This window comes from Trichogramma pretiosum, unplaced genomic scaffold (assembly GCF_000599845.2).
Source record: "Trichogramma pretiosum strain Unisexual culture from Peru unplaced genomic scaffold, Tpre_2.0 scaffold67, whole genome shotgun sequence".
In the NCBI taxonomy this organism is placed as follows: Eukaryota; Metazoa; Arthropoda; class Insecta; order Hymenoptera; family Trichogrammatidae; genus Trichogramma; species Trichogramma pretiosum.
In genome coordinates this window covers 485,362-504,877 of record NW_019641691.1, presented here as the reverse complement: position 1 = coordinate 504,877, position 19,516 = coordinate 485,362, and the positions used below count along the sequence as shown (strand labels likewise).

At 38.7% G+C, this 19,516-nt stretch overlaps 1 protein-coding gene across 1 annotated transcript; it reads right to left on the bottom strand.

Moving 5' to 3' along the window:
- Nucleotides 1-16,262: 16,262 nt before the first annotated feature.
- Nucleotides 16,263-17,264, bottom strand: LOC111694299. The gene is made up of 4 exons (XM_023461882.1): nt 17,201-17,264; nt 16,919-17,112; nt 16,423-16,606; nt 16,263-16,354 (listed from the first exon to the last, which is right to left on the bottom strand). Exons 1-4 carry the CDS (start codon nt 17,214-17,216, stop codon nt 16,263-16,265), a joined length of 486 nt encoding a protein of 161 aa, XP_023317650.1. The 5' UTR covers nt 17,217-17,264.
- Between the last annotated feature and the right edge of the window lie 2,252 nt (nt 17,265-19,516).

Sequence of the window (19,516 nt, the reverse complement as noted above, 5' to 3'; positions counted from 1 at the left end):
CGATTCTCTGTCAACTCAACCGGTCAAAATTTTTTTTCTATATCTAATACGATTAAAAACATTGTTTCGGATGTCAGGAATGTACAAAAAAATGTTGACTTTGCGTTCTTATTATGTCTCAATCGATACGAGAAAAATTATGAATACCACTATACATAACGGCTTTGAGGGTGTTCTTTTCAATGGTCGTTTTTCATAAATTGCATAAATTAACAATTAATAACAAAAAATTGCAAATTGACGAAAAAAAAAGTGTTTTCGAGGAAAAATGTTGTTTTCATTTCGATTTTTAAACCACTTATCATTGTTATATGGGGGTAAAATATATGTAGAACATGACCTCGCGGTCTCTACTTTGAGAAACCATGGTCACTTTTGTCAAACAATATTTTTTTCTTAATAAAATAGCGGTTTGAATGATAAAATGGACTTTCAAATTCCTTTATTATTTATCTCATGAACTATTGGGTTTAGTAAAGAAGTTTATAGAACAAAATAGTCTTAGAATTGTTCAAGGAACACCCACTGACTTTTTCAGAATTCTCCGAGACAATTTGCCGATTTCTGGAAAATACGGGAAATCCGGTTTCCCAAAATCACTTCCAAAAATATTTTTTATCTTTCGTTTTTATCATCGTGGTTTCCCAAAGTAGATACCGTGAGGTCATGCTCTACATATATTTTACGCCCATATAACATTATAAATGATAAGTGGTTTGAAAATTGAAATGGAAACCAAATTTTTCCTCACCACATAAATTGTAAATTTACGCAATTTTACAGTACGTAAATTCCTCGTTTATCTGAAATCAACACAATTTTCTGGGTATTTTGCGTACACAAATAGAACCTTAAAAACGACTTATAGGACGATAAAAAACTCTTAGAGAATTTTTTTCTTTAATTACTCGTTGAAAAGAATACTTGGCGGTGGTGTATGCTAGATTTCAATAAAAAAATTACTGTGGTACTGGTACACGTTCAAATAATCAATTTTTTTTAGTAATTTTTAGTGTTGTGCTCAAATACTCGAACCTAATCATAGTATATATGGATTTAAAGAAGACGAGATTTTCAAAACATTTAAAAAAATCGTGTCGATAGTATAAATATAGCCCAAGATAGAAGCATTTGAAAATCGACAAAATTTCGATGAAATTTTTTGTTGCAATAATTTTGTTGCCAAGTGTACACTGAAAAAAAAATCAGTTACAGTTACTCATTTCTGTGAGTAGAAGTTCCTAGCACCTCCATTCGTACACGTTACCGACCGATAGATAGGTATAGATTGTGCTATAATAGTAAAAGTTATTATTAACGGATGTTTTTGTGCAGCAATTCCCCTTCAATAATAATTTCAGAATTTTAAAAGGAAATTAGACACTTAACATAAAGTATAGTTTGATTATACCAATATAACCTCACTTTAGCACGACAATGTTTGTCGAGTGTCTGTCACTCGACAGGCAAAATCACGCTACGGCGATGTTTAATTTGCCGTATCATGTAAACAAAATGTCCTATCTTTACAAAATTTTTCAATAATATTCTTGAAAGTATTGAGATAATTGCTTTGTGTTTGTGAAAATATATAAATCTTTCCAGACGTCCGAAAAAAATGATTGAAAATACGACGTTTTAATGAATGTTTTTGTCTCATTAAATCGAGGAAAGACTGCTATGAATTTTCGAAAATAGAAATTATTGCACTATAACATTTATCAAAAAGGTCTAAAGAAAGTGGGTATAAATTTTAAATCGATTGGTTTGGCCAAGGCCACTCGAGATTTGAGATTACGGGTTTGAATGAAACGAATATTAAAGCATTGGTTTTTCAAATAACTTTTGTTGAAAGAAATGAAACGACTTCAAACTTTACACCTGTCTTTTTCAGACCTTTTTGATAAATGTTATGATGTAATAATTTCCATTATAGAAAATTCATAACATACTTTCCTAGATTGATTGTGACAAATACATTCATTAAAACGTATTATTTTCAATAACTTTTTTCGGAAAACATGCACCACTTCTGGAGAAGTGTGGACAAAATTGGAAAATGCATTTGCGTCCAAAGGTCTAGTCAGAAAAGCGACCTTATTGAAGCAACTTACGCTGAAGAAGATGAATGAAGGTGACAATATTGCAGTTCATCTCAATCAGCTCTTTGAAATAAAAGATAAATTAGCTGATCTAGATATTAAGATAAATAAAGATCTGTTTTCAATTATGATGTTGTACAGTCTGCCGGCCTCATTTGAAAATTTTCGTTGCGCCATAGAGACCAGAGATGAATTGCCCGAAGCTGATGTGCTTAAAGTAAAAATTTTGGAAGAATCTCCGTCGAGAAACTCAAATCCAGATTCTACAAGTGCTATGGCTGCCTCTTTCAACAAAGATCATCATAGAAATAAAAATGAAAAATTTGAAGATAACCAAAAATACAAGGACAAAAGAAATAAGTTTTCCAATATGACTTGTTATAAGTGCAGAAGGAAAGGTCATATAGCGTCGCACTGTAGATCAAAGAGCAACATCGAAAATCAAAGCAGTGGTCGACATGCGAGTGTAGCGGAAGATGAAGATGATGTATACTTCGCGTGTGTAGAATCAAATTTTACAGATAATCATAGTAGCAAGTGGATCCTTGATAGTGGCAGTACCTTGCACTTGTGCAAAGACAAGCACTGTTTCGATTGCTTATCGGACACTAGTGACAATTTGAATTAAGCAAATAATGGATCAACCAATATTGAAGGAAAAGGCGTTGTAAAGTTGCAAGTCATCACAGATAATCAGAACAGGAGTGTGAGATTGGAAGATGACCTATATGTGCCTGATCTACGATCTAATCTATTATCAGTTTGCAAAATTGTAGACAAAAACAACACAGTTACTTTCGATGAAAAAATAGCGTTTGTCTAACGAGATAAAAATGGTTGCTGATAGAATGGGTAATTTTTGGTATTTTAGAAAAACAGAAAGTAACAGTGCTCAATATGTTCATGTTAATGAAAAACTCAGCTTATTGCAGTTATGGCATAATCGAATGGCTCATTTAAAAGAAAAAAGTCTTAGAACAACTATGCTTAAGACTTGTGGCATAAAGTTTAATAATAGCGAAACAGTGTTAAACTGCAATATTTGTGCTATGGGAAAACAATCTAAAACTCCGTTCAAACACTCCAGTGAACGCTGTGAAAATCCATTACAGATTATTCACTCGGATGTTTGCGGACCTTTCAATACATCTAATTTTGGTGGTGCAAGATACTTTGTGACTTTCATAGGCAATTACTCCCGTTATTGTGTAGTATTAGGTGTTGGCGGGAGGAGGAGGGGATCAAAAAGGAGGGGACTTCATTAACGTCTATATATTGTCACGTGGGCACACCGGGCCCCACCAGTGACTCCGCGCTTACGTCACGCGCGACGAGGTAATGAGCATAGCTCATTAATTATCTCGTCGCGCCTAGTCAGTCAGTCCAGTTGCGCAGCTACGAGCGCTGCATTATTCTCCCTCTCTCTCTCTTGCGTACTGTCACCGTAAGCCTTGTGTCTGAGTTATTTCACTCCTCTCCATCCTCGCCCCACGTAACACCCTATTCTCATTTTCTGGTGCTAGGTGTGTTCAACGGTTTTTTTTTTTCCTTTTCGCGTAAAAAGAGAAAAAAAAGAGTTGCGAGTTTTTATACAGCAACGCCGTTGGAAGAGTCGAATCCAAGGGTCGTGGGTCGATTAAACAGGAAGGAACGCAGGCTGCCCAGACCACTGCGACAGGTAAGTGAGAGTATCATTATTATTATTAACTGGATTCAAATTTCTTTTTGTTGTTCTTCTCAATTGTGAATTATTCGATCAAGTTGCGAGTGCATTGCTTATCAAAAAATAAAAATGTCAGATAGAAGAAATGGTAAAAATTTGAGTGAGCCCGCTGAGATGCCGTTTGAATTGCAAGGTGAAGGAGCGCGAAGTTTATTTTTGACGGCTGCAGAGAGTGAACGTAGAGCGTGGATCGAGGAAAAGTATCCGGGGTTTATGAGTTTTATGAGTAGACAACATTCAAATAGGGGGTGTAGTAACGATGATTATCCATCCGATGAGTTGAATGATGCGCGTTCGGATGCGGGGTTGCTAGACACATATAACGACGAAGAGCCGTGCGTTACAGTCGATGAATTGGCAAAGCTATTGCGCGACGCGGAGCTCACAACGCAAAGACCAGCGTCCGCGTTATCGAACACTTATGTGAATACTGTTCCAAGGCGATTAAATAACGACATATCGATGGACATGAGCAGGTATGACCCCGAGGGAACAACCAGCAGTAGATTGCGCAACGTGCGGTTCCAAAGTCCACCCTTGGATAACGCGCGAAGATCGCGTTCATTGAATGAAATATATGACAGACCACGGAATGACCTAGTGACGAGTAGCCGTAGAACCCTGAATGGAGTAAGCTCGCCGAGCCCTAGAATCATACCGAGGCATGGTACGAACCCGTTCGTAAATGACTATCAGTTGCCAGCGACGCTGCAGCCAGGTCGTCCGACGGCTACTATAACGGAAATTGTGCCAAGCCGTAGTAACTCGCGTATGAGTTGTAACGCTAATGCGCAGAGTGATCGTGTAGATGCAATGTCGCGCGCGAGCACGAACGCATACAGAGCCCGCGACTTTGAGTCGAGGCAGTTGCCAACATCACGACGATACGATAGTCGAGACACAGGGCCAAGTCGATCGCGAGATGGCGATTTATTCGCGCAGCAGGGCATTAGTCTGAATAACCCCTTTGCATACACCCATTATAGACCAAATTCTATTAGTCTATTCAATGACATTGTTAAGCAAATACCAAAATTCGATGGTACACCCTATAAACTTGATCTCTTTGCCATAGCAGTCGAAGAAGCGGTCGAGCAACTACCCTTATACGAACAAAGGATACTGCGGGCATTAGAGTCTAAGCTAGTAGGAAAAGCTGAAAGAATGGCAAGCAGGTTAGCGAGCTATCGACGCGCGCCCGAATTACTACGAGACCTCAGAGACAGATTTGTTAATAAGCATGTTGCCGATGAACTTGCACTAGACCTAGGTAACGCGAAGCAACCGATTGGCGTGAACGCGCGACAATTCGGTAGCGACATCCGCGCATTATACGATGACGCAATAGCCGCGTATAGCCAGGCCCCCGATATAAACGAAATTGAGCGAGAAGCGGCCATCTACTCTCTTCAAAACAGCGTCACCGATTGCTTTTTATTAGGCTTACGTGAACCATTGCAAACACAGGTGCGTTTTAAAAACCCCGATAGTTTAGCAGATGCAATTGATATTGCAGGGGACATTGAGAACAAGTTGCGATACCGCGCAGTAGCAGGGTCGAATGTAACATCTGTAGGGTTGATTGGCGTGCGTACACATCTCGACGCAACGAAAGATAGCGAGCCTGTCACTGACGATAAGAAAGTAAAATGCCAACTGTGCAAAAGGACAGGTCACGAAGCGGCCGATTGCTATAAGTTTAAGCGTGCAACGCTTAAATGCTCAAATTGTGGCTTAAAGGGTCATGAAGCAAGCACTTGCAGAAGGCCAAGTATGAATGATCGCGACTCGCGCAGAAATGATCGGGATGATCGGGACTCGCGCAGTAATAATCGCGACTCACGAAGGGACGAGCGGAGCCCACGGCGAGACGAGCGGGACTCGCGAGATACGTCCGTAGAATCAAATTCACGACGCAATAGTTATGATAAAAATAATGACACGCGTCGCGATGATGATCGAGATCGATATGCGCGTAGTGCGAGCCCGGATTATCGAAATTCGAATAATTATAATAATAGAAACTCGCAGCAATCGCACGGCTATAGAAACAATAAGTCGTATAGAGAGAATGTGCGAAGCGATGGCCGGCAAAAGAATAACGGCAATAATAATAATAACCGTGAGCCGGCACGCGATAACAAGAACGTGCATTTTAATGACTCACGCGCGCCGAGATCGGCCGAGACGCAGGACGCGCGAGACAAAGATTTAAACTAAACCAGTGTCCGGCTCGATCCTCAGATACCGGGCACGAGGAAGAGAAGGCAGTGATGCGGGTGGCAACAATGAATTGCATAAATGCAAACAAACAATTGCCAGTAATCGAATGGAACAACACTATGTTTAGCGAAAATCCAGCAAGATTTTTCGTCGACACCGGTGCTGAAATTTCAGTGGTAAAATTAGGTTCATTAAATGCCGCATGTATAGCGAGAATGAATAAGACAATTCTATACTCAATTAAAGGAATCGCTGAAGGTGAATACGTTACGTTGGGCAGAGTGACGGTCGATTTGAACGGCTCCCCCATAATTTTACACGTCATACCAAACAGTGTTCCGATTGATGTGAGCGGTCTGATCGGCTGGGATGTCATTGAAAAATATAATGGCATCGTCAATGCCGCAGAGCGTACGCTCATTTTGAACGATGAAATTTTTCCGTTCATTGGTGAGGAAAAAATAGAATTGCCCCCTAGATCTCGCAAAATTATAAAAGCACATGTGCTTAATGACGAACGAGTTGGGCTCGTACCATTGCAACATTTAGCCAACGGTATTTTGTTCGGGAATTTTGTTGGAGTCAATAATAACGGCGTTGTTTTTGCCGAATGTATCAACACTACAAACGAAGTAGTGTCTTTGCCGGTACCCCGCGTGGAATTATTGCAGTGCGACGTTTTGTCGTACGATGATAATAAAAGCGCTAATGAGGAAAGCGTAGCCTTGCGGGATACGTGTGTATATTCATTGTTTGCAAACGAAAAGATTAGTAAAGAAGGCGATGAGCCACCCCCAGGACTTGCGTTGTATGGTACAGAGCGCGTAGATAAAATTGTCGAGCTAATGGACACCGAGGGTTGCGACAAAGATGAACTCGCCGCTGTGAGGTCATTAGTCGAATACAACCCCTACGTGTTTGGACTAGAAGGTGAGCCATTACCCATATCGAAAACAATTAAGTGTGCTATAAACACTACAACGGAAGTCCCCTTCACACCCAAGTTTTATCGATATCCCCCGAAAATTAAGGCGGTGATACAAAAAGAAATCGATAAAATGATAAAAAATGATATCATTGAGCCGTCCAATACGCCGTGGCTAAGCCCGCTTTGGGCCGTGCCTAAGAAAACCCTTGATGCAGACGGCAATAAGAAGTGGCGTTTAGTCACCGATTTTCGACAGCTCAATGAAATAACTGAGGGTTACTGTCACCCGCTACCGTTGACAGTCGACATTCTTGAGCGATTGGCGTCAGCTAAGTATATTTCGTGCGTCGATTTACGCAACGGGTTTCATCAAATCGCAATGGATGAAAAATCGGCACATAAGACGGGATTTGCAGGGCCAAATGGCGTTTATCAATTCAAGCGACTCGCGATGGGCATGAAGGCTGGGCCGAGTGTGTTTTCGCGAGCAATGTCATTGGCCCTGGCGGGCCTACAAGGCACAGAGCTCGAAATATATTTAGATGACGTGATGGTTCACGGTGAAACCATCGATGAGCATAATACGCGATTTAAACGTATGCTCGATCGCTTCAAGGCAGTGAACATGTCAATCGAGCCGATGAAATGCCAAATGCTAAAGAAAGAAGCGCGCGTTTTAGGCCATATAGTGGGGGCAGGTCAGATCAAAATGGACACTGAAAAAGTTGCAGCTATGCGCGACTATCCGGTGCCGACAGATAGGAAGAAACTCAAACAGTTTCTCGGTCTCACAGGATACTATAGAAAATTCATAAAGAACTACGCTTCAATTGCGCGACCGTTGCAACAATTACTTAAAAAGACAATTAAGTATGAGTGGACTGAAACTCAAACATGTGCATTCGAAGAGCTGAAAAAGCGCATGTGTGAGTTTCCAGTGTTACGAGCACCTGATATGTCGCAGCCGTTCATTCTCACGACTGATGCTAGTGAGTTTGCTGTGTCCGCTATTCTTGGCCAGGGAAAAATCGGTTCGGATTACGTGTGCGCATATGCTTCTCGTTGTCTCACAGGCGCCGAGCTGCGCTACGCGACATATGATAAGGAGTTACTAGCCATTGTCTTCGGTAAAGAACAATTTTACTACTATTTATGGGGAAGAAAGTTTACAGTACTAACAGACCACCAAGCTCTTGTGCATTTTCATAAAACCAAAAAGCCAGATCTTCGATTTAATAGGCTGAAAGCAGAGCTACGTGGATATGACTTTGATATTGTTTACAGACGTGGCCTAATAAATGCTAACGCCGATGCATTGTCTCGAAATCCTGTCGTAAAGTCAACGGGGAACCCAGCAGACATGTCAAAACAACAACTCTTTGAATTAGCAGACAAGCAGGAGAAGGAAAATAACGAGTTGCCGGCTGAAATAGATCATCCTCCGGGCAGAATTTGGAGAGTACGCACGAGGCGGTATAAGAAATCAGCCGCGAGCAACGAAGATAAAGAGCGTTTCGATAATGAGTCATCATCGGACTCAGACGACTCCTTGATGCCGGCTGCAAAAATCGAGGCAGCAGAAGAGAGCTCGCATAGCAGCAGCGACGACGGTGACGCGGATGGTGATGTCAGCATGTTATCGCTGCCGGAGCGCAAAGCAAAGACGCGAGCGCGAGAAAGAATCACAGAAATTGTCAATGCAGGCAAGAGACCGCGTAAGCATAAGCCAGCGGACCCGACGCGAGCACCGGTAATACGAGCTGCAAGCGTCGACTCGCACCAAGAGAAGAGTCAGAGCGTACGTGAGGATCCACGAGCATCGGACTCAGGTTCTTCGCTTGAAGAAAATATGCTTCATCCGCTAGCGCAAAAGAGCAGTACGGCAGCCAGTAGCGCGCTACACTCGAGGTCTCAAGAATCGCAGAGAGTTTCGCAGACAGCTTCGGCAAAAATGCAACCTCTGCATAATTATGATGATAATTCGCAAAACAGAGCGATACCGGAGGAGACAACGGAAACGAGAACGCAAGAGTACGTTAGACGCTCTTTTCCAGAAATCGTGCGGGAAATCTCCACGAAGCTGCGTGTGGATTTGAGCGAAAACATAGCCGCTAATAAGCGCGGGTTGCGAATAGATGTTTGGGAAGTAGACTCAGAGGGAGAGCAGAGTCGAGGTAACGAGAACTCAGTACATGAGGCACAGGTAAGCGATATCGGGATAGTAGATGCGAGTATACAGTCGAATGATGATAACAACGCCACGGCGAGCATTGAAAAGGTCGAAGCACCGCAAGGCCAGATATCGACTGATTGCGATTTACAAAATGCACAAATTAACGGCGGTGTGCGTCTGTTACAAGGCTATTCCGAACAGCAGGAATGCGCGGATACACGAGCTACTCTTATACGCTCAGACGATATTCCGTCTAACCCGCCCGGTAATTGCCTCTTTTTCTCTTTGATAAAGCTACTTAAACTCAATATGACAGCTACACAATTACGCAGATTTTTACTACAGTCACCCTTTTTGGAATCTTGCAACAATCCGAGGGAAGCGAGAGTGATCCTTGCGTCGCCCTCAGAGTGGGGCAACATCGACTGTGTATATATATTTGCGCACACTTACGAAGTGAACGTGTGCATTCACTTTGCATTAGATAACGGAGGGTTCATGTTCTGCCGCTTTTTAGTGCAAGAAGGAGCACGATTCATACATTTACATCTATATAAAAAGCATTACACGCCGTATTTACCGGTTGCTATAGCTACATCAAGCCGTAAAGAGAACGCGGGCGGAAGAGAAGACGATAGCTATAGGCGGCCGCGAGATAGAAGGAATTTGATTACAGACAAGCCCAATGATCATTACAAGTCTATCAATACTGATTCGCCAGAGCAACTTCGCGGCGCTGATGACGTGCAATCAGACGCCTCACCGACATCCACGCGTAGAAACATTATACGAGAAGCTCGCCTAGGCGATGCGCTCGCCTACAATGCGCAAGCGGTCGAGGATAATGGGTTGCCGCTCCAAGGGCGTGCGAGTGTCGACGTCGGCATGGACGTGTCAGAGACGCAAAGACTAGCAGACACGCCATGTAGCGAGCATAGTTATGATAATAACACGCGCGACGCAGCTAAGCAGACAGCCCAGCACGAAAAAGACGAAGCACCGCTCGAGGCGCTGCGAAACGCTGATGGCGTAGCAGAAGAAGTACAGCAAGCACATGTAAACGCGGCATTATGTAAATATTATGTAGCCAAAGCAAGGCCGCCGCGCGACAAACCTCCTTGGTACAATGACGGTCTGAACAATTTTGGAGGTCTGAAAATCAGTAAAGACCACCCGTTCAAATATAGGGAAAATCTAGTCTTTACAATGTCTGTAAACATATTCGAACAATCAGAGATTTTCGATGCACTGATCGAGCGAGATTATTTTTCGCGTGAAAGTTTCAACAATGTAAATTTTACAGTCGGCGACATAATGACAATTAAAACACAATTCAATACAAATTTTTGTCTATTTGTAAAAGAGCATGTTACCGAAAAATGCATGCGAAAAAATTTACACAAGATCATAAAATCCCTGAAAGCTCTGTTAAGGTTGAAAAACATTGATTGCGTGGGTATAGTGAGAGACTTATCGATTTTAAGTATGGGGGACTGGCAATATTTCATTGATAAATTTAATGAAGTTTTTGCTGGAACGCAGGTAAAAGCCATGCTATACACAAATTCGCTTATTGTACCACCACCACAAGACAGACTGCAGGCGATTCGAGACTATCACGAGTCATCTGCAGCAGGACATCGAGGCATCAATGCAACGTACAAGCGGCTGGCGCAAGATTTTTATTGGAAAAACATGCGACCAGACGTCGACGCGTACGTAAAGCGATGTATGACATGCCAAACGAAAAAGCTTGTCAGGCAGAAAACCAAGCTCCCCCTCTTTCTATCAGACACGCCGTCGAAGCCGTTCGATAAGCTTTCACTAGATTTTTACGGACCGCTCAAACAGACCAATAAGAGAAATGTCTATGTTCTCACCATGCAGTGTTGGTTGAGCAAATTCATAATCTTGACTCCGTGCAAAAAGGCTAATGCGCATGAGGTCGCGCGAGCTATGATCGATAAAGTAGTAGCCTACTTTGGCGCGCCCTTGTCAATTATATCTGACAACGGCACACATTTTCAAAATAATCTGTTAACGGAGCTATGTACATTGTTCAATATCGAGAAGCTAAAAAGCTGTGTGTATAGACCGCAAACGTGTGGCGCTATTGAACGAATGCATGCGACTTTAACAGAGTATTTGAAAAAGTTCACGACCGATCAAGCGCAGTGGGACGATTACCTTCCACTTGCACAGTTCGCATACAATAACACGATCCATGAAGCGACTGGATTTTCACCTATTGAAATCATTACAGGCTTTCGTGCACGTATGCCAACAGGGCTCGCAAGCACAGACAACACGTACTCGTACGACAGCTACTTGAATGATGTAGCAGCGGAGCTGTGTCGCGTACAAACTCTAGCGGCAATGAATTTAAATCAAGCGAAATATCGCTCAAAGTATTACTACGACCAGCATATTAATACTCAATATTTCAGAGAAGGCGAGATGGTAATGCTATTAAAAGAGCCGCGAATAAATAAGTTTAGCGAGGAATATACCGGCCCGTACGAGATAAAACAGGTTAATCACGAGGAAAAATCGGTGATTCTAATACGCAACGGCACCGAGCGAAGAGCGCACATTGACAAAATCAAGCGCGCTTACGCGCATAAGCCAGCGCCGCTATTACAGAGCGATATGAATGCAGACGACGATGATGGTATGAAGTTGCGAGACAAAAATATGAGCAATATGTCAAATATTTAGTATGTCTTTTGAATTTTTCAATATGTTAAATGTTAACGGTGAAAATTTTTTTTTTTTTTTTTAGCTTTTCGCTCGAGAGCGCTCGTAAAATCGTGCGTATAAGAAAGCTACAATGTATGAATGTAATGTGTTGAAACAAATATTATTTTGAAAGCTACTAGAAAAATGAGTTTAATAATTAAGGATAAAACTTTTTTAAAATTTTTTTTTTTTTTTTTTTAGCAACTTGGGTCGCAACGCGACCTGCTTTGCAAAGAGAAGGAAATTTTTTTTTTGCGTTATGGTGATGTGTATTAGCTCGCAACTTGATCATCCATGGGGCCACTGCAGCCCGTATATATGTTAATGAATACATTTTATTGTTACGGAGCGAGCAATGCATAAGACGAGAGCCGATTCGTAAAAATATGAAAAATAATAACATTTTTTTTTTTTCTTTCCTCTTAAGGAAATCAAAGTATTTTAATAATTAAAATGTTGCTTCGTATATGTTACAGATTGGCGTAAATACACCATTAGAGAGCACGATGAATAGGCGCAAGTGTGCACAAGTTTCGCGAATATGATACATATATGAAACCACCGTACGTGATAAGTGAAGCGCCGTGCAACGGAGTTCGCCAAGCCATCACCGTCCGGTTGGTCTCACGTTCAAAAAAAAAAGAAAAAAAAGTAGAAATGGCATAATGCTGATTGTTAAATTTGAATTAAGAATAGTTGAATTAAATTGATAATTATTGAATTAAGTTGATATGATTTGAGTTGTGAATAAATTTGAAAATTTGGAAAAAGTGAAAATTAGAATAATATACTTGTGTGCAATTGCAGTGCCTAATATCACATCGTTAATCATTCGCCATCGCAATGAAGGATGTCATCATATGCAATTCTGCAGCTGATATCATCTACAATAATATGATTTAAATTTATTTGGCTATATTTTAGTTCATTATGATTTATTTAAAATAGTTTTTGATAATATTTAATTTTGGAATGTTATAAAGTTTGATAATATTTTTTGATAATTGTTGGAAAATTAGAAAGAAAAATGTATGTATTAAATAATATGCAAAATGAATAATTGCGAAAATGTTGGAACCGCATTATGAATTAGTATTGGCATTAATGATGACTCAAAGCCACATGCAGCACTGGCAAATTTTTTTTTTTTTTTTTGGAGTTTTAGTTATTTTATATTTTGAATGAAATTGTGTTTCTCTCTTGCACGGCGAAGAAAATAAGAGTATGTACGAGTATAAATATTATTTCATGGCAAACGCATCAAGCAAATAAGCATACAAGTTATCAAATGATCAAAAAAAAAAAACGCAACGCTTGACAGCAGCAACGTGTCATTTGAACACAGGCTCTTGCAGATAAAGCAGAGCACATCAGTACGTCGCACGTAGTATAGCGCACAACACAGCGAGCGTAGCTTGTAATGCATAGCGCACAGCGTGCGCAACGTACACAGCTGAGGCAGCTTCCAAGCAGAAACATGAAACAGCTCATCAAAACTATAATTTGGCCACCAAGCGTGTTGTATTGCAACCGATCGGCCGAATGTATCTCACATGTTGACGCACGTATGAGACCGTTATGAGTCGCTCAAGGGACGGGGAAATAAAAGGAAACAAGCAAGAAAATTGAGAAGATTCAAGTTTTGTTGATCGAAAAGCTCCCGATCACTTGAGCACCGCACCGTCCGAAAGTTCCAACTACGTGGCAACCTAAATAAACAAAGATAACAAAAGACGTTGCTGGTTGCTAAGCATTTGCCAGCCAGCAGGTCTTCGCATCTGCCTCCGAGCTCAAACATCTCTGTATGCGGCCTTTTGCCGCCTCACAGCGAGCCAACATGCTCGATGAGCTTTCAGTTGAAGCCCTGTACATTTGTTCCAAAACATCACATGAACATAAGCCTACGAGAGCGTTCGCCATGAAAAGAAAAATTATTTTATCATAATAGCTGAAAATGAGCTTATATGCGCCGTGCACAGGAGACAGTACAATAAATTTGAATGAATTTCATTAGAGTAAAATAATTTGCCAGCCTGCGGACGGCAATGTGGTATAAGATTAATAAAATTAATAAAAGAAATATTATATTTAGAGAAAATGATTTGAAAAGAAAAAAAAAATTAATAATCAAAATTTTATTTATTATTATTAAATTGAAAGAAGAAAGAAAGAAATAAATAAACAAAATAAGGATAATTTTGGATATGATTGCATTAGAAATTTTAATTTTTTGTGAAAAATATGAAAAAGTGTGGGAAAAATTTGAATAATTTAAAGAAATATTTAGGGATTTAAATGTTTTAGTATAATTTTGGATATAATTGAATGAAGTGGAATGTAAAGGTTATTTCCTTGGGAATTGTAAGCCTGACCGCTCGCAGGCCAACCTAAGCTGAAGTTTTAATATGTTATAACGATGATTGAAAGGGTTGGAAAAAAAAATGAAAAAAAAAATGTGTATGTTCTACTTGATTTAGTTTTTTTATGCATTTGTTTAAATTATAATGATTATATAGTTGATTAATATATTTGCGGAACAAAAACAAATTGACCAGTAATAATTTGAAAATTAATCAAAGATTAATGAGTTAATAATTTGAAATGTTTTTTTGGAAAAAATTTTGTAAATGAATATGGTTATATATTTGGTTTATTAATAAAAGAAACCGTTAAGGAGAGAGATAGATAAATAAAAGTTTTGTATTTTGGTTTTTTTGTTCGCGCCGTGGTCGGCGCGTAGCAACTTGGGTCGTGTCACGTGGGACCGCTGGGCCCCACCAGTGACTCCGCGCTTACGTCACGCGCGACGAGGTAATGAGCATAGCTCATTAATTATCTCGTCGCGCCTAGTCCAGTAGTCAGTCCAATTTGCGCAGCCTCAAGCGCTGCATGATTCTCTCTCTCTCCTTACGTACTGTCACGGCAAGTGTAGCGTCTGAATTATTTTATCCCCTCCTCATCTTATCCCCACGTAACACCCTATTATTCTCATTTTCTGGTGCTAGGTGTGTTCAACGGTTTTTTTTTTCTCTTCTTTTCGTGTAAAAAGAAAAAAAAAGAGTTTGCGAGTTTTTATACAGCAACGCCGTTGGAAGAGTCGAATCCAAGGGTCGTGGGTCGATTAAACAGGAAGGAACGCAGGCTGCCCAGACCACTGCGACAGGTAAGTGAGAGTATCATTATTATTATTAACTGGATTCAAATTTCTTTTTGTTGTTCTTCTCAATTGTGAATTATTCGATCAAGTTGCGAGTGCATTGCTTATCAAAAAATAAAAATGTCAGATAGAAGAAATGGTAAAAATTTGAGTGAGCCCGCTGAGATGCCGTTTGAATTGCAAGGTGAAGGAGCGCGAAGTTTATTTTTGACGGCTGCAGAGAGTGAACGTAGAGCGTGGATCGAGGAAAAGTATCCGGGGTTTATNCTGAAAATGGCTGTTTTTGGTGATTTTAGGCATTTTAGGCCTATTTTTGACCTTTTTTGCACGTTTTTCGCCACACATTGTTGTCTACATTGCGTTAAACTTTAAGACCCATTACAAAACTTTATCAGGCATTAGTTGACATCTTTAGGAAGCTTTTCACATAGTTTAGGAAATGAAAGTCCGGTTCGAACTCGAGTAGATTTCTTCCCAGATGGCAAAGAGAATTCATTAAGAAATCTTTAAGAATTCACGAGTATTCTTAAGAATTCGCAAAGTGATCATATTCTGTTCAAAAGTATTCTATAAGAATTCTCTGAGAGTTCGAGTTATGACCACCAATAGAATTCTTTTTGAGTTCTTATAGTATTCTAAGGTATTCATAAAGTAATCTTAAAGCATTCATGAAGAATTCTACAGTATTCGAAAAAGCTCACGCATGTTTCGACTAATTTTTTGGGTAAAGAATACATAAGGTACGGAACCATGTCCTGTCGACCTAGGGCGTTTGATCACTCATGTAGCCTCTAAGGCTACTCCACGAAAAACTTTTTACCTACATTTTGTTACTTTATTACCTTGTTTTTACGTTAGTGGCAAAGAAATAAGAATATTGTAGTAATTTGAGCGATTGGATTATTAACATAGTGACGACTAAAAACTTATTTTAATAATAACATAATCTTCGTTTATATTAATTCTCTATTTTAAATATTGAAAAATGGTAAAATTGGATAGGAAATAAGACAGCACGTTGAAAGCTAGTTGTTATTTTTATTATTATCATTTTTATTATTATCATTTTTATCAATATCACTATTATAGTTATTATTAGTATTATTATTATTATAATGATTATTATTATTATTATCAATATTAATATTAATATTATTAATATTATTAATATTATTATTATTATTATTATTATTAATGCTGAAAATTATAAAAATTTTTTACATGTGCTCCCCAACGTGTTGCAAATAACTCTTCATGCCTTTTTTGGCATCATCTTGGGTAAAATTGGCTCCCACTTTGCTGATTGTACCTAGAAAAATAATTTTTGTATTGTTCAAAAAAACTCTAATTTTTTTATTGAAAATTATTTTGACTTACTCGCTATTATAGACGATATTTTCAGACTTTGAAATGCCTCTTTTTTTTTATATCCTTCTTTGGTGTTTCGTCCTTGACCGCTCCATGAAAATTTCACCGCAACCTCTTTGGTCATGAGGTCACTCATGACACGCCGAGCAAATTCTTTGGCATCGGGCCCACCAACATCCTTGATAAATTTTATCTAAAAGTCATAAAAATTGTACTTTATATATCGGGATTGGGGGTGGATAATGCTTATGGGTTACGAGTCACGCGAGTAAGATGCAAGAGCGTTTGTTCGCCCTTATAAAAATTCCCTACAGGATCCCGCGAAATTCCTGCTGGAATCTTATAGGACTCCTGTAGAAATTTCGCGGGATCCTATAGGAAATTTTCATAAGAGCGATAATTGTAATGCATTACAGTCCAAATACGGAAAACTGTTTTAACATTTACAGAATAGACAGCCATAAAATTGAATTTCGTAGTTTTCTCGATTTATTTTAATTCTTACCAATTGATTTTTTGCTTCATTATTTTTTATTAAATTTTCCAATTCATAGAGCGATTCTATTGTCTCTATCGGCATATCTGGTAAAAGTGACTGTTCTTCTTGTTCCTCTTCAGCTTTTTTGCTTATTGCTAGCCTTTTTAATTTGGAAAGCAAAGAAGAGTGGTACGTCTTGTAGTCCTGTTTGGTGAGTAAATCTAGTAAAGAATGTATTAAAAAATTTTAAACAGATACGTTTTTAATAATACTGTCATTATAAATAATATTATTTGAAAGAAAATGTACCATTTGGATTCAACATGGCGATTGGTTTTTGACAATGTGGACACAATGGAGGTAAAGAAGTGGCTGTAAAAAAGCATACAAGGTTATTGTTTACCACAAAAAATATACTATCTGGTAATAAGGCCAAAGCTTGAATCATTTAGTAACACAAATAGAAATAATAATTAATCCTGCTTGGAGTGAGAATTGTTTCTTTACATCGAAATCGGTATAAGATATAATAGATTCTACATTGATCGGAGTGGATAAAATATGGATTACCATATGGATTTTTAATGAACCCCTGATACGTTATTAGTAGTTAGTTACTTCTTAAACTTTGAGAATATCTACTGTAGGTATAATAATTTACGAAAAAATATAAATAACGTTTATTAACTATTATTGGACTCGGTCATTACTACCATTATTTAATCTTCGTCAATTGGAATACAATATTGGAGAATTAAATTTCTTGAGATAGATTATGTAATTAATTGACTTTCATTTAAACACTGACAAACTGATGTTTCTGCACTAATATTTTAAGATGTTAGTGCTTTAAGATAAGTTATTGTTTTAAGATAATTAATCAACTAATAGTAAAATAAAGCGAGGTAAAATAAATGATAGCTGATGGAAAAAAAGTTTTTTTGAGGGCACCTACAAGGCCGCTTGCAATTTAATCTAATACTAGATGTTTCAAACGCGCTTCGCGAGTGTCAATTTTTTTATTCGTTTTTAAGGTTAGTTCAAGATTCATAAATAGTAAGTTTCAAACGCGTTTCGCGCGCGTCAATTTTTTCATTCGTGTTAAGAGGTTACTTAAGTACTAATAGTCTGTCGACAGTTAGCAGCGCAAACGCTCGTATCGAGTCAGCTTGCGTTGGGCGTCGTCATCAATGTCAACCAATCAGAGGCCGTTTTATGGTGCTTCACTATGAGGTCCATCTCTTTATTATAAGTTGATTGATGATAAATGATGAAGTAGAGAGAGAGAGAGAGAGAGAGAGAGAGAGAGAGAGAGAGAGAGAAAGAGAGAGAGAGAGAGAGAGAGAGAAAGATATATAACCCTTTGTGCTCGGGATATCTTAGACCGAAAATAAGTAATTATGAAAAATCAATTTTATATTAAACACCATTACCATTGGAACTGCGTCTTGAAGATGGTTTAGGACGTGAATTACCGTTGGAAATTACCGTTGAGTCATTTTTATTTTCCAGATGTCGTGGTGGTGTGTCTAAAATTGAGGTTTTTATAATTTTCATAATTGTTACAAATAACTTTCAAAATATCTGTAGAAGTACAATCTGGGACCCTACATGAATATTCACGCATAATTTCAAAGAGGTGAATTTACGCAAATTCCAAAATTGATTTTCTTATCATGGATTCTAAAAATCCATGTGATTTTATTTTATAATGATAATCAATTTGGGGCATCTAAGTAATTTGGATCAAAATAATTTCAATTTGAATAGTAGATGGAAATCATACTTAGAATCGGGAACACTTAGTAAATTTGGCAGGAAAGTGCAAAATTTACCTAGTTGAAAAGAATTGCATGGATATTGAATATCCGTGTAGATTACACAGGCACACAAAAAAAAAAAATGCTCAGTTCCAGAGACCGGACCCAGTAGACTTTATGTTTTTTGGGTCGCTGAATCCGAATCCGTTGTCGGTTTTTCGCCATCAGATCGATTTAAGGTCATTTGAAGGTCATTTAAAGGTCAAATCATGAAAAATAGGTTTAAAAATCTGAAACTATCCCTATATAGGTTTTTGAGGATGCTGAATTCAAATCTGAAGTCAGATGACCTCTACGACCTTCCCTTCAAGGTCATTTGAAGGTCAAACTTAGAAAATTCGATATAAAAATCCGAAAAATATATTTTTTATGTTTTGGGGGTCGCTGAATTCAAATTCAGGGTCATTTTGACTTAATATTGACATCTACAGGTCATTTAAAGGTCAATTGAAGGTCAAATCATGAAAAAAAGGTTAAAAAATTGGAAAAACTCCTATATGGGTTTTCGAGGATGCTGAATTTAAATCTAAAGTCAGATGACCTCTACGATCTTATCTTCACGGTCATTTGAAGGTCAAACTTAGAGATTTCAATGTAAGAATGCAAAAAATATCACATTTATGTTTTGACGGTCGCTGAAATTGAAAAAAAGGTCATTTTCACTATACTGAGTTATTTTAAGCTTATTTCAAGATTAAGTTAATGAAAAGAGGGCAAAACTTGATGAAACATTGTTAATTTTGCATGCCTTTTTACCTTTTTCTTTTGTAACGCACCTTTTTTTCTTCAAACGATCGGCGTAAAG